Genomic DNA, 15,499 nt, shown 5'->3' on the forward strand with positions numbered 1-15,499 from the left:
GTTAGTGCGTGTGCATGCTGTGGGTCAGCGCCCTCAGCGTGTGGTTCTCTCTCTCCAGTTGCCGGTTCCTCTCCTGCAGCTCTCTGATTTGTTCTCTCAGAAGCTCCACCTCCTCCCTCACCGCCAGCATCAGGTGACTCTTCACCAGGTCCTACACACACAGACATACATGATGTGCATTAATAAACCAGCCAATCATAAAGCCCGTCCTACAGAGGGAGCATTGTGTGACTAACAGCATCATCAGCATAGAGGAGAACTCTGCTCTAATGTCTCACTGAGAGACGTTTGTACAGAACGGTGTCACATTTATGGTCGTCAGCAGCAGGGACACATCTGAACACAGCTCTACATGCACACTTTGAATGGGATCAGATACAAACTGCTTCAACCTCAGACTGAGGATAAACTGAGCCAGGACCGACCTGACGGAGGACCACCTGTAATCATCAGAGCTGGCTCAGAAACCTTTACAGCTGTTGTTTAACCACTGCTGACTGTCTCTCAGTCAGGAGCCTCTCACAGAATAGATCCTTAACCTCAGGAGTCAGGTTATCCTCGTTTATATCAAGGTGAAATCAAAGAAGTACAGAACTGAAATATCTACACAGGCACAGAGTCACAGACAACCTCTCACTGCAAAGAGTAAATACACAACTAGAAAAAGAACAGACAGCTTGATGGTCTCCATGACAGATAGAAAGCTTTATAGATCGACGACTGATAGAAGAGTAGAAAAGTAGAAACAGGACTCACCATGGCCTGCTCAATTTTGTTGTCGATGGCGATCAAACTGTTACTGGAACTACTGCAAGACACAGAGAGACAGTCAGGTGAGACAGGCAGGTGATAGACAGACAGGTGATAGACAGGCAGGTGACTCTCTGATAGGTGACTCTGAGACCGGTGAATGACTGTAATCAGCACCTTTATCCACAGCTGCACAGATGTTCTTCTCACCTGTTATTACTTTATCTAACCATGAACAAACCCACTGAAATGATAAATCTCCATTACGACAGTGCCCTGGTACTATCACATATTTATTATTGTGCAGGTGAATCTGAGCCCCGCCCGGGTTACCGTGGTTACCTGTGGCAGAACAGCAGCAGAGCCATCATGGTGGCCTCCGAACCCTGCCCGGTGGGTGACGCCCTGGCAGGAACTGACCAATGAGGATGCGGGGCAGTGTGCCGCAGAGGATTCTGGGGTCGCTGGGATGGCTGTGGTTGATTGGTGGATCGGTGGCGGGCCTCTGTGACAGGTTGAGCTCTGGAGGGAGGGGTCAGGGACCTCTGACTCACCCGTGGTTTGAGTTCTTGGATCGATGTCCTGGTACTCGGCCAGGACTCCCTGACAACTGAGCCATGACCTTTGACCTTTGTATGATCCCGCAAGACAACTGGAGGCTCCAGTTGCTTAGCAACAAGCTGCAGAGTCCTGGGAGGAAGGGGCGGAGTCGAAGGGAGACGGCGCTGAGGACGTGTTTGAGAGGTTTTCTTCTTCTCACCTACAAACATCTTTAGCTGATGGAGGCCCACAAAAACACCAGCCAATCAGAACTCAGCTACATATTTTACAGTCCAATCACAGCACAGCACAACAGGAAACATCCAGTGAGAACTTCACCACCGAGCACCAACCAATCACAGCACACCATTGGAGCAAACTCCAATCAGCTTAAGGTTCTGCCTCCTCGCCATCCATAGTCAATACCTCTGACTCCGCCTTCCCAGGTGGCCCCTGATTGGCTGCCTCCTTGTATGCTCACAGGTGTGTGAATGTCAGCAGCTGTGTCCAGATGTTGTCTTCAGACTAAGGTGCGTCCAGACTTCAGATCTTCATGTTCTCTGTCACTCCCACACATCTCTGCTCTCTGATTGGCTGCTGCCTGCCAGCTCCTGCCCACTCACGGTCTCAGCCAATGGCAAGGCAGCAGCAGCATTCTTCTCCCGCCCACTCGCAGACAGAGGCCCATTGATTCAGACGGAGGGACCATGGAAACAACAAACTGCCTGCTCATTACTGAAACTAATCAGCAATCATTCACTGGTATTGATCAGTAATTAACTTCTGATCACTGATATTGATCGCTGACACTTCTGTGGTTGGTTTCCAGGCCCTCTGAGACAAAATCATGGCTCACAGTGATACAGCACACACACACACACACACACACACAGCAGGTCTGTTTTGGCCCGCAGTCAGCTGACACTCAGCAGCTATGTGGGCGGTTACTGTGCAGCGTGATCTGTGTGAGCTTTCATTAGACCCGATTCAGGGTTTATCCTCCTGGAGGTTAAACTTCAGAAGCTTTTGATTGAAAGTCCAAAGACGTGCTTCCTGTCTGGACAGTGTGTTTAGTATTTGGGGTCAGACTTCCACCGTGTCTGAGGTCAAACATCTCCATCATCCCAGCTGCTCTGGAGTAAACCTGAATCCTACAGACTGTAGTACAACAAAGGACCACTGATCAAACTGAGCACAGGTTCAGGGCCAGGAGCAGAAGGAGAGGTCTGAGCCCTGGTCGAGGAGAGCGTCTCACAGGCTGCAGGGGAGCTCCATACAGTCGCTCTGTGCTGCACCAAGAACAGAGTTTATGGTGTCAAAGAAAACACACGGGTTGTGTCCAAAGCAGTCCGACAGGTGGAATAAAACCATGAGCTCCTCAGTCTGTCTGCATAAAAAACTCCGGGATTTTACAGTTCTGGCTAAAAACTGTTGAAAACTTCTCAGCAGTGGAGGAGTTAAAAACGCGACAGCAGCAGCAGCAGCGCGAGGTTTCACTGAGGTACAAACATCACAGGACTGTGGTCAGAAAACACAGCATCTCACGGGATCTCCGACATGAACGCGAGCAAAGTTTTGTGTCCAGCTTGGTTCAACTTGGTTCAAGCCACACCCACTGGCACTATCTGAAAGGTCAAAATGGGACACGCCCCCTACGGTGGTGGAGAATGACCAAGCTAAGATCGCATCCAGCTGGTCTGTGCGTTTCTGCAGCTCAATATACAAACCAGCCCGTTTACCATTTGGCGTTCTCTCCTCCCCTCTCATAAAGGATGCTCCAGTGTCTCCTCCCCTAAAGGAAGCAATAAAGGAAGCACTGAGGCTCCTTCCTTAGGGTTTGGAACAGCTGTGGCCTCTACACAGATCACAGGTCATGTCTGTCAGCGAGTAACCTCACGAAAACGGAAAGCACCCACAGACATTATGATGGAGCGTTTCAGACCTCAAACTAAACGCACGGAGTTCAAACAGGATGGACTTTTATTGTGAAAGTCTGGGTTTATCAGTCAATCAATCAACCTGATCAATCACAAACAAACCAAACACTGAAAACTGATCAGCTGACCCCTGAGAAGCATCATGTCTCCTCCCACTGAGCAGTGACATCAGAAACACCTGTTAAACACACTCACCTGGCGTCCCCCGGCAGGTCGAACATGGTGCGGTCCAGGCTGAAGCCTGAAGGCGTCTGAGCAGGGGTCAGAGGGGGTTGGTACAGTCCAGCAGGGGGGGAGCCAGGCTGAGAGTGAGACAGCCTGAGGACAGACTGACAGGTGAGACACACAGGTGTGAGTGACTGTAGTAAAAACAACGAACAATGTTCTAACATTAACGATTCATTTTATATCCCGGCGGGTTTCCTCAGTGTCTGATGTCATGATGATGTCACATGTTGCGCTGATGTCACTGCTGCACGTACATGTTTTTATTATTGCAATGACCTGATCAACAAACAGCTCGATCAGCTGCAGCTGGAAGCCCCGCTGTGACATCATAAGCACCTGACGCCCTATCCCGCCTCCTACACACTTACAGCTGTTAGCAGCTGCACTGCACTGCCCCCTAGTGTGTCAGGGGGGAACTGCAGAGCAGAACAGGTGCTGCTAACTCAGCTACGTCGCAAACGAGCAGGCATGCAGCTAACAGCCTCCACCTGTGCAGAGATCACACCTGATTCAGGCAGTAGGACACGTGTGTGTGCGCGTATACTTGTCTAAATGTCTTTGTGGGAACCAAATGCCAGACTTCACAAAGGAGCAGGGATATGGCTGCTGATTGGTGGGTTTTCTCTGTATGATCGGCTTTACACTTGAACATAAAGCCCACTGTGGTTGTGCTTTTGTGCTGTATAACTATAACTGAGTTAAATTAGGTTCTGGTCAGGCCCGGGTTAGTCCAGATTAGGTCTGGGCTAGTCCGGGTTAGGCATTCATTTCTGAGGGTTAGGGTAAGAGGCTAGCAAAAATAATATGTCAGATTGATGTCCTCACTGAGGTATGAAAACGAGTGTCTGTGTGTGTATTTACCCGTCCTGAGGCGTCCACATCCAGCCGCAGAGGAGTTGGGGCAAAGCGTGGGCGGGGTGAAGGTGGTGGAGGGGTGGAGCCTAAGCCCTGCTCGACCACAAGGCGTGACTCCTTGTGGTCGAGCAGCCGGACATTAGTTGGCGTCTGGTGTGTGGGTGAAGGCGGGCCGCTGTGCAGCACGTGCTGAGCCAGCATATGGGTGTTGTCTTGAGAATAGACTCCACCCCTCTCGCTTTCCCGGCCAATCATCTCCAGGGACTCCAAGGAGTGGGCGTGTCTCATGCTGTCCATTACCCGCCTGAACCCCGGGCCTTCCTGCCGCTCTGTGAACTCTGTGCATGTCCATCGCCCGCGACGATACGATTCACCCCGGCCTCCGCCGCCGGCTCCACCGACTAGTCTCACCACCCTGAACCTGGAGGAAGACCCCGCCCCCTGCCCGCCATCGAGGGAGATGTACTTCCTCTTCAGAGAGGGTGTGGTTGGCTGGGAGGAGCTTCCCTGAGGGCTGCAAACGGGGGACTGCAGAGAGACCTCTGATTGGATGATGGGCAGGACAGCGCTAGGAGACAATTGGTCTGCTGGACTCTGGTTCACCTCTGAAGTCACGCTGGTGATCTGAAAGCCACTCCTCTTTTTACCACCACTCATTCTCACACACACACTCCACAGGCTCACTGACACACAGCACAGAGTACACCAGTTAATGTGGTTTATGGGGACATTTCAGAGACACAAGCTTAAAAAATTAAACACAATAAGGAATAAACATGGATTTCTGATCTACAGAGGAGGAGCTTAGGGGTCAAAGTTCAGCTTTAACCACAGTCCAGTGTGAGGACACCTGACAGGTACGCCTCCTGAGTTAAGAAGAAACTGACATTCACTGCTGTTTGTGTCCAAACATGGGGACGTAGCCTCACAATAAACACAGGTAGTCTACATCAGTGGACTAAGTCGTCAGATGCACAGACCTCTGGTACGTCCACATAAAGCACAAAAACTAACACACACAATACACTCTAAGTCCTCAGAGAAGCATGTACACACCCAGGTCCCCATAGAGCACAAAAACCAACACAGGGTGTGGAGTCAGAGGTCCGAGTTAAAGCAGTAACGTGTCTCACCCCTCATGCAGTCTGTCTGTCTGTCCAGAAGAGTGCACTGCCCTGCAGATCCCGCTCTGCTTCTTCTCTACTTCCTGTTCACTCCACCCTGCTCAGCTCTGTTGCTTCAGACTATTGCACAACATGACTGTGTGTGTGTATGTGTGTGTCTGTATGTCTGTGTCTGTGTTTTTTTAGGTTCTGCAGGGCTTTAACCCTTCACTCTCCAGGTCAGGTGAGGCACTCAGAGTTCTCAGAGCTGTGCTGTGATTGGTCAGCTGAGTTAAGGTGGACCACATGATAATGATGATGTTGGTTTCTGAAAATGAAGGTGTGTCCACAGACTTTTGGTCACTTTGATATCAGCTAACTGACCCTCAAAGCCTGAAACACCGCTTCAACAAAACTTTATTGAGCTTTAATAAAACTGTATTAAAACATTAACATTAGCTTTTGTAAACAAAGTTTTATTTATTTATTTTTGGTTGTATGTAATAAACAGTGAGACCAGCACCCACCTGTTTTATTTTGATTCTACTTCCTGTGTTTCACTTACATTTTTACTAGGAGGTTACGCATTAATTCATAACGTAAAGCCATATTTGTTTTTGCTGAGCAGTTTAATTCTGATTTTGTGTCGTTGTCAGAATCTGATTGTATTTCAGATGATACTAGTTACTGGAGATCTCAGTATACGAGTATCTCACGTTGCAGACGGTTCTGCAGGGATGATAACTTAAAAAAGAACTTTAATGGTGACCCTGCCTGGGATAAAGTTACCGGGGCCCCATCCTGGAGCCAGACCTGCGAGGATGCCCGAGTGCGAGAGTCTGATGGCCGGGCCTTAGTCCATTAGGGCCGGGACAGGCTCAGCCAAAAAAGGGAAAAAGAGGCCCACCACCCGCAGGAGGCATCGTAGGGGTCGAGTGCAATGTGTGTCAGGCAGCCCTGGTGGACCGATTCCCGGCTACCAAGACTAGTAACTGGGACATGAAATGTCACTTCCCTGGTGGGAAGCAGCCTGACTAAGTGTGACTGTCGTCTGCACTTATTCGCGGAACAATGGTTCTGAGTACCTAGCTTTCTTTGAGTTCCCAGGTGGGGTGCTGGAGGGTTCCCCACCTGGGGACTCTTTTGTCCTGCCTGGAGACGTCAACACTCATATGGACAACCACAGCGAGACCTGGAGGGGTGTGATTAGGAGGAACGGCCTCCTGGATCTGAACCCTGTGGAAACCACAGTGTGTCCATAACGAACACCATGTTCGAACGTAAAGGTGTCCTGTAGCACCAGAGCACCCTGAGCCACAGGTCAATGATGGACTGATGGACCTGTATTGTATCACCAGACCTGCAGCCACATGTTCTGGACACTCGGGTGGAGACAGGAGCTGACATCTGATCACCACCTGGGTCTCCATTAAAGACTCTACGAATCCCAAAGCTACTAAAGCTGCTTGTGGGAAGGAAAACATCACTTTATCATGTTGTTTCTTTAAAAATGTGTTTAGACATTTAACAACACGTTTGTTGCTCCTGTTTGTGTTTCTGTCTTCATTGCCAAACGTTTTATTTGTAAAACATGTTTGGATTTTAAAAAAAAGTTACGTAAAGTTTACTTCTCAGTAAACACTCACGGTCACGCGCTGAGCCGAGGCGCGCTCCCGCCGCCGTCACTGGTTCAGATCCGGATAAGCAACCGGTGACGTCACAATCGGTCCATTGTGTTCCGATGGGGTGAAAACTTCAGGGCGCATGCGCTGTAGCACGGCCAGACCGTGGAGCGCGCAGGAAGTTAACGGAGTCAGAAGTTTGGGACTCTTCTGCTCCTCCTCCTCCTCTCCTCGTGCTGTTTCAGGAGCAAAACTCTTCTGAGGAGCAGCTTCACCTCTTCCTCCTCTTCTTCTGTAAACAAACACAAACACCCTGCGCTCCGTCACTTCACGCTCCTCCTCTTCCTCTCCATCCTAACAGCGTGCGCGTCTCTGTACCAGCTCGTGAACGCGCAGCCAGGTCCGGGTCCGATCCGGATCACGTCCGAGCACCGACGTGCGCGTGCACGACATACTCTGACAGGGTTAGCGCCTGCGCAGTGAGGACAGAGGAGGGGTCTTTGCCGTAAACATGTTGTCAATAAAGTTTGGTTCAAAGTGTATACACGTGTGTCTTTAAACGTGAAAACAACTGAGCAGGCCTGCGTGTCAGCACTGACCTCTAACCTGATTCAGCTCAGTTCAGAAATATTATAATGAATAATAATATAAATCATACAAATATTACAGTTAAGATCATTATACTGTTGAAAGAACCCTCTAAAGCTTGTGCATTCAAATTATTTGACTATTCCTCTGCAATCACAACCTCACTGTCAACTATCCATGCACTTAACCAAAGCTGGCACTGTGAGACTTCAGAGGTGTGAGCAGATCTCTTTGTGTCAAAGTAACTGAGGATAAAACAGACAAACATGAAGCAGATTTTCCTGGCCTGGCTTTTTATAGCAGATAACCTAAAAATATTCTGCAGTAGATCAAACAGGAAGGTTGGAGTTTGGCCTATAATTAGCTAAGACTGCTGGGTCTACAGATGGCTGTTAAAGTCACGGCTTGAAGGCCTGCAGTACATAGCTGATTATTGGTAATGGTACTGAAAGTTGCTGTAGATAAAGAACTCATGATGATGATGTTCTTCAAACGTGAAGCGTAGTTTTCTTTTTTTGCTTCAGTTAATTTTTGTCCGGAGGGATGAAACCTGTGATATCTCTGCTCTCAGCAGCCGGTGGCATGTGCGTGCCGTCGGATGAACAATCTGTGCTTTGTGTTAACATGCTTTTACCATTTACTGATCCAGAATTTATTGAATATTGCATAATTCAAATTAAGATTGTTATGAATCGTGAAATGTATTTATTTATGTCTCTGGTAACCTCGGCTCTCTGGGGGAAATTCACAGGTCATGTCCTTCTGCACATAAGATCCCCGTGAGCATCCCCTCTCAACGTAACCTGCTGCTGACGCTCAGCATCAGTTACAGCTCGTGAAGAAAAGACCCTCCAACGCTCAGCTCGTCTATGCCAAACACTTTAAACAAGGGAAACAATTCAAAGACGTGACTTCAGTTTATTTCCAGGTGTAACTGCCAAACCAGATGTTTCAGCATCTGCAGCTTAGTGGTTAGTGGTTCGACCCTCGTCTGCTCCAGTCTGCATGCAAAATATCCTTGAGTAAGATAGTGACCTCATGTTGCTCTCCGATGCATCCATCCATCAGAGTATGAATATGGGTGAGTTGTGTAAATCGCTATGAGTGCTCGAAGCAGGAAAGCGCAAAATAAGAACCAGTCCATTTACCTGTGATCCTATTACATGATTTATTGCACATAAACCCACAAGAAAGTGGTCTTTATGACACCCTTAAATGTACCATGAAAACTCCATTAGCATTAAAGTTAGCAAAGCCCATTACAGGCAATGATTCCTGCAAGCGTTTCCTTATGAAATGAATGGTTCCCACATATGTGTTAGCTCTTCCTACTTAAATGCATGGTTGCTGCTAACACTTTTAGCTTTTTCCCATTTAAATGCATGGCTCCTCCCAGCACTGTTAGCTTTTCCTATTGTAATCAGTGGTTCCTGATAGCAGTTTTGGAATTTCCAATTTAAGTCAACGGGCTCTGCAAGCAGATACTCATAGTGAAATCACATGCAAGTGACACACAGGTCAGGTGTTTACATAAATGTAGTTCATAGTTCACAATGTTCATGCGCTCCAGCCGGCATCAGATGAAGGTGAGGTGCTGCTCGTCAGCAAGGCCGTAGGTGCGTTTGTGTTGCTCGAAGAGCTCAGTGAGATTCTGCAGGTAAACTTTATGAAGACTCTCGATGTCCTCACTGCTGGGACTCGGAGTCTGGACGACTGGGATTGGCTTCCCCACTGAGGGCAGAGACAGAAAGAAGCATGAGGCTAACAGCAGTGTTGGAATTGATATTTTTTATATTGTTATTTATGCTTATAAATATATAATCACTTGTATGCTGATAATAATCATATCCTTATTAGGTCTGATGAGATTCTGTGTGCACTCGTGCACCATGAGACGAGAGGAAGCATCCTCGACGTTATGATTTCCATTATAGCTTTAGAAACCAGACTGTCCTGTTAAAGTGCAAGACTTCACACCTTTAAATGCTCATCTGACACATGACCTATTGCAACCTCCTGTTCTATCATTTAGCGAGACGCCTACTCCTGCTTTCCTGCATACCTCATACACACAGTTTAAGTTCATTGAAAGGTCGTATGTCTATCTATGGTATAGCTGCACCCACACAGAATACAGACACTGATGTTGTTCAGATATACCTGCTTAAGAATGTCACATGTATTTGTAATTGCATATTCAATTAGGACAGGTGAAGGCCTGGGCTGACTTCCCTCGCAAGGGACAAGGACAAAGAGCTCTGTCTTGTCTTGTCTTGTTGTGCAGTTTGGGCTTGTGTTCCAGCAGCGTTTGTGCCTAGATAAACCCAACAAGCAGCCAACGGGGGCTAACACAGCCAGAGACTGGGCCAGAGATAACAAAGGGTGTTTAAAAGACTGACAGATACTAACAGGAGCTGATATAGACTCAAAGGGACTAAAGGAAACCAACACAATCCCCTCCACTAAGGCTGGTTAATCTGGTTAGTGAAGCCAGGCTAGTGTTTATTGTGGTGTACACTTGGTTAGCTGTGGTTTAGCATTAGATGAACACTGTGTCAAAAAGGTTAGCAAGTCAAGTGAAGTGGCTTGATTGTCATTTTAACCATATACAGTGGTACAGTACACAGTGAAACGACACAGTGTTCCTCCAAGACCATCGTGCTACATATAACAGACAATCAACACAGGACGACATAAAGGGCAAGTGTGCAACAATGGCAGAACACACCAGGCACAGGACGGTGCAACAGTATCAAGTTAGTATTGAATCAACACGGGATACAGATTGAGTTAGCATTAGGTTAGATCTGAATCTATATTAGAGGAACGACAGTGCAACAGCATCAGGCTAGCATCAAATTAAAATGGGATAAACGTTGAGTCAGTGTCAGGTAAGTGTTGGGTTAGCCTTGGATTAAAGCTGTGTTAACAGGTCATACCGATGGTGTGTATGGGCTTCCTGTAGGGTATCAGGCCGAAACTGTACTGGAAAACTCCTCTGGCATGAAACAGAGGCATGGCTATTCCCATGATGCTCTGCAGTCGGTTCTGTAGACATAGGATAACACACTGGTATCCCATAATACCCACACAGTCATTTCAAGCAGCTGTAAAAGTGCAGGGATGAATAAACTTCTTTTATATTCAGTGTATCAGCTGCCTCACTGAGACGTTTCTATAGGGTCAGTGAGGTTACGTGGTTTTTATGATGAGTTCACATAGCTGTGGTAAATGTTTGTAGAAGGTCCCTCTGTGGTTCCTTTACAAGTATCTAGGAGGTTACGCTGAAGCTTCTAAGGTGATGTGGTGGCTCTCTGTGTCAGGTGGTGTGTGACCTCTGACCTGCAGCTTCCTCAGAGGGGAGCCGCTCGGGTTCTCGATCTGATCAAACAGCTCGTTCTCTCCAAAGGAGAAGACGGGAACCAGCTGAGCTCTGCACACAGACAAACACACAGTCAGTCAGGTGATATAGTCCTGCCCCTCTCAGACCCGCCCTCTTTACAGGCTCCACCCACCCATGTTTGAGAGCCAGTTTGATGAAGCCCTTCCTGTTTTGAACCTGAAAAACAGACGGAGATGGCGCTTGGTGAGGAAAAGCAGAATTTAAAATTTAAAATGTGGTTACTCCAGGCTGTGACCTTTGACCTCACGTTTCACTGTGCTAATAACCCGATGGTGTTACTGAGTGAGAGTGCGGTGCGTTTCCACACAGCTTCCTCTTTCTACATCAGTGATGTAACTGCGATGGGTGCGGTGACCGCAGATGGGGCGGAGCTGTGAGTCGCGGTCACAGCAGGACGTGTACCTGTAAGGTGAGAGCTCCGGGCCGAGCGTCCAAAGCCTCGGGAGCTCCACCCACTGCGATGACGGCCACGTTCCCTCCTTCAGGACGGCTCACCAGGTACGAGAGACTGGACTTGGAGCTGGACACCAGACCTGACAGAGACACAGGTGACACACAGGTGAGAAGCTGGACAGATTCACCTGCTCAGACTTTCTGCAAACACTCCTCCTCTCATCTGTTACCTAGGTAACGCCATGGTTACCACAAGGCATAGACGGGTACCTCACTAACAACATCTGTACAGCCGATAACAACAGCTGGATCCACGGAGTGTTACAGATGTGTGCAGTGATGTGTGTGTAAACTCTGAGGACTCCCTCTTAACCAATACAGAAAGGACTCAAACAACCCGACAAGAAACGCTGAGGCCATGTAAACGTTAAGACTACGTTAAGACTTCATCCACAGACACCAGCGTCAACACACCTGAATCACATGACTAGTTCATTACCAGGCCTCTGGAGAACTTCAGGACATGTTGCAGAGGTCATTTAGCCTTTAAATCAGCTGTGTTGGATCAAGGACACATCAAAAAACCTGCAGGACCCCGGCCCTCGAGGCCTGGAGTCCCCATCGGCCCATCATCGCTAACACTGACCTCAGGGTGGTACGGGTGTAGGCTGAAAAAGACCAAAACAATCACCCACCCCGTCAGACTAAAGGCAGATATTTGTTTCTTACAAGAAGAAAAAAGTACAACCAGATATATTCTTCCACAAACAACAAAGACTGCTTACTTAGAGATAAAAATATTAACTGAATCCCTGCTGCAGCTCTTACTGATCCAGATGGGAGGTACATTATTATTAGTCGGTAAAAACAACCAACAACCTTATTACTGTGGAGTCAAACAATCACTGATGGTCACTTTAATACTGTGAACAATCCCACATTTGACCGGCAGCTCAACAATCTGGCATTCCACAGATTCCACACATACAGTAAACAATATATGGATCATGATGGAGTTGGACGGATAGTTGGAGGACCAACCTTTGGTCCAGAGAATACACTTGTTCCACTGTCCATCAGTCGCTCTCACACATCGATTTGCTTCTCCTCTGTGACTCCCACATGCATCAGCTAATAGATGCAACAGTCATAGTGATCATGCTCCCACTCACAGCCACACTTTACACCCATTAGAAGCTATAATCCTTTACATCTTCTAGATCCAGAATGTAATAATTCCATTCAGAGAGTGGGCCCACCCACCTCTCAGTGTCCACTCTCACTGATAAACACAGACCTTACAATAATCACTGAAGCCCATCTGTAACACGTCTGATACAAGCTTCTCTCCACAGATCCAGATGTTCATCATCTACACACATCAGCACAAACAGGAAATGAGGTCAGAGTTGACACAGGTGAGACCCTGACACACCCATCACAGCACGACACACAGTCTGTGAGTGGAATCAGCACCAACACCAGCTCTACCCATCACTCCAACACTGCACTCGTCACACCCTCATGATGATGTTTTAAATCTCCATCCTGCAGTTCCTCATTAGACCACCAGGTGTCACATGACCCCGCTTCCTCCCTCAGGTGAGTCAGACCTGAGGTCACAGAGGTGCACGCACAGAGGAGACAACAGGAGCTGAGCCAGAGTCACATGACCAGGCGCTTGATAGCTGGGACACACTGACCCATGTGACCCTGCGTGTGGTCAGACAGCCAATCAGAGAGCCTGTGTCAGCCTCCTCCCTGCTGACCTGCAGCCCAGAGTCCAAAGGGCTGATGGAGCAACTGAAGCCTGATGGAGACGCTGTGATGAAAGCACAGCTGGATTACAACAGCTGGAGGAGGAGGAGGTCACAGCGACAAAGAGTCAAAGGAGCGTAGCGTAGAGTTTAAAGGAGAGTCATCATCAGAGCATGACTGTTCTCCAATCAGCACGCAGATCGCCGTTACATGACCAGCTCAGTTTACCTCACAGGTCCTTACCTCCACACATGATGTAGTCTCTGAAGAACGGCACTCGGAACCAGAACGGCAGCATCAGCAGGTGAGGCTTGAGTCCAGGAAACAGGTGAGAGAAACCCGTCGCCTCCGTGCAGAAGTTCCCAAACGCCCCCGCCACCAGCACACCTGAGGACAGGTACATGCATGGAAACAGGTATCAGGGGGCGGGACTGAAAAGGGCAGGTGTACAGGTGTGTTTGTTACCATGTGGGTGGAATCCAAAGACGTAGTTCTTCTTTGGGTCCAGGTCGACCGTCTTCAGCAGCTGCAGACAAACCAGCAGTGATCAAACACCGATCAGTGATTGATCACCGATTGATCGATCACTGATCGGTGATTGATCAATGACCACTGATCCGTAATCAATCAGTGAACAGCAGCGCTGATCGATCACCGATCAGTAGTGATTGATGAATGATCAGTAACCAATATTCAGGGATCGCTCACCGTCAGCGGGAAGTAGTCTCTGAAGTGCTCCCACACACTCCACCTCCTCATCCACTGTGACCTTCGACCCCCATTGGTGGGTGTGTCCCAGTCCAGCCACAGCCAACCAGCATAGAGCAGAGCCACCATCCACCAATCAGAGAGGGCGAGGAGGATGAAGGCCGCCAGACAGCACTGAGCTGGGAGACAGGTGAGACAGACAGGTGAGCTGAGGCGTTCAGGTGCTCTCTGAGTGACCAGGCTGATCTACACCTGACAGGTGTGTGTGTGTGTCTAAGCTCCGCCTCTTTAAACCATTTACCAGGTGAAAATAAAAATGAGTGTGTAACATCAGATAAACTCAAACATCACATAAAAACATCTAAATAAAAATGAACAGGTAGAAGTGGGAGGATCCTTTTTAAGACCTGAAGCAGTGAAATCCTTCAGTTTTGCTGTGATGTGCCTCTGATTGGACAGTGAAGCCAAACGCAAACACCTGCAGAGCACAGCAGGGTCCACCTACAGGCTGAAGCAGCTGATGACTCACCTGAGAGTGACTGCACACTGCACTGATCAATGACTGATTACACTAATCAACGACCCTGATCACACTGATCAATCACTGTGTCTGTGTGTTTCTGTGTGCGCGTGGGTCTCTGTGTCTGTGTCTCTACGTGTGTGTGTCTCGGCCGGTCACGTGACTGTACCCAGCGCCAGGAAGGAGAAGACCCACTGCATGACGGCGGCGGTCTGCAGCCTCCTCCGCAGCGGGACATTCAGCGGGGCGAACTCGATCCTCATGCCGACTGTGGAGCTCCTCGGCCCGGTCTGCAGCTGTGCGTACTCCCGGTGTCTGTGGAGGTGTGCGTGTGTCAGCCGTACGCGTGCTGCTGCTGCAAGCAGTAAGCGCCACTGAACTCAAAACTCTGCTCCTACCCTGCTACACTGCGCATGCGTGCTGTACACTGGGTGGTGTCCTTTTAGCCAATCGCAGCACGTGACGACACAAGGCGAGAACGAGCATGTGCTGAGGCGCGTGCACGCCAGGGGGACGCTCAAAAACTTTAAATAAAGTTTATTTAAAACATGAAACGTCCTAATAATAAGTCACTGACATCAGTGATCAATGAGGTTCATCCAGGTGAGTCAGACACGTGACCTCTCACCTCTGCGCACAGGGCCGACGACGCGCACGTCAGCAGAAACTCTCAGCAGAAACGTTGCTGTTACCACGGTAACGCTGTTTGTTTGGTTGCCACGACAACACCTCGTGCGGCTGCTTTGTTTTGTTATTAATCTTTATTGAGAGTTGTTGGTGGTTACAGATGTTTACAGTTATTAATTCGCTCAGTAAACTGAAATTGGAGAGTGTGAAGCAACACACAACAGTGTAACATGTAACGTGAACAAAATGATTTCACGTTTCTATGGTGATCGTATCAGTTAGTGTCTAGTTAGTGTTTGGACTCCCGATGTTACAAGATCACACGCGATTTGAAACCACAGGAGAATCACTGTGGTTGTGAGAGGCAGACACCCGCACACACACCACGTGTATGCTGGTGGTGTTTATTGTGTTTAACCTGTCAACGACAAAGAATAATCAGTACCAAGCCCTGTAATCATACCTTT

At 48.4% G+C, this 15,499-nt stretch overlaps 2 protein-coding genes across 4 annotated transcripts; both read right to left on the reverse strand.

The window, feature by feature from the left end:
- Position 1: 1 nt before the first annotated feature.
- Positions 2 to 4,967, reverse strand: LOC134622092 (TSC22 domain family protein 2-like). The gene is made up of 5 exons (XM_063467985.1): positions 4,317 to 4,967; positions 3,423 to 3,556; positions 1,093 to 1,440; positions 757 to 808; positions 2 to 151 (listed from the first exon to the last, which is right to left on the reverse strand). Exons 1-5 carry the CDS (start codon positions 4,965 to 4,967, stop codon positions 2 to 4), a joined length of 1,335 nt encoding a protein of 444 aa, XP_063324055.1.
- A 3,799-nt stretch (positions 4,968 to 8,766) lies between these two features.
- Positions 8,767 to 14,803, reverse strand: LOC134624390 (2-acylglycerol O-acyltransferase 2-A-like). 3 transcript variants are annotated; one of them, XM_063469368.1, is made up of 9 exons: positions 14,601 to 14,803; positions 13,886 to 14,064; positions 13,643 to 13,703; positions 13,421 to 13,564; positions 11,429 to 11,559; positions 11,139 to 11,182; positions 10,966 to 11,056; positions 10,563 to 10,671; positions 8,767 to 9,354 (listed from the first exon to the last, which is right to left on the reverse strand). In XM_063469368.1, exons 1-9 carry the CDS (start codon positions 14,641 to 14,643, stop codon positions 9,200 to 9,202), a joined length of 957 nt encoding a protein of 318 aa, XP_063325438.1. In that variant the 5' UTR covers positions 14,644 to 14,803; the 3' UTR covers positions 8,767 to 9,199. The 3 variants fall into 3 exon arrangements, with proteins under 3 accessions (XP_063325438.1, XP_063325437.1, XP_063325439.1); XM_063469367.1 differs by having other exon boundaries at positions 14,575 to 14,803; XM_063469369.1 differs by lacking the exon at positions 10,563 to 10,671 and having other exon boundaries at positions 14,575 to 14,803.
- Positions 14,804 to 15,499: the final 696 nt, after the last annotated feature.

This window comes from Pelmatolapia mariae, linkage group LG3_W, assembly GCF_036321145.2.
Source record: "Pelmatolapia mariae isolate MD_Pm_ZW linkage group LG3_W, Pm_UMD_F_2, whole genome shotgun sequence".
Classification (NCBI taxonomy): Eukaryota; Metazoa; Chordata; class Actinopteri; order Cichliformes; family Cichlidae; genus Pelmatolapia; species Pelmatolapia mariae.

What these genes read in the sequence shown, in the direction of transcription:
- LOC134622092 (XM_063467985.1), bottom strand. Translation starts at nt 4,967, where the DNA reads ATGAGTGGTGGTAAAAAGAGGAGTGGCTTTCAGATCACCAGCGTGACT. An exon ending in ATGTGGACGCCTCAGGACGG is followed by an intron (nt 3,557 to 4,316) that starts GTAAATACACAC and finishes CTCACCTGTCAG; the next exon opens with TCTGTCCTCAGGCTGTCTCA. An exon ending in GACCTGCCGGGGGACGCCAG is followed by an intron (nt 1,441 to 3,422) that starts GTGAGTGTGTTT and finishes CCTTCCTCCCAG; the next exon opens with GACTCTGCAGCTTGTTGCTA.
- LOC134624390 (XM_063469367.1), bottom strand. Translation starts at nt 14,668, where the DNA reads ATGAGGATCGAGTTCGCCCCGCTGAATGTCCCGCTGCGGAGGAGGCTG. An exon ending in CTTCTCCTTCCTGGCGCTGG is followed by an intron (nt 14,065 to 14,574) that starts GTACAGTCACGT and finishes CCTGTCTCCCAG; the next exon opens with CTCAGTGCTGTCTGGCGGCC. An exon ending in AGACTACATCATGTGTGGAG is followed by an intron (nt 11,560 to 13,420) that starts GTAAGGACCTGT and finishes TGTCTCTGTCAG; the next exon opens with GTCTGGTGTCCAGCTCCAAG.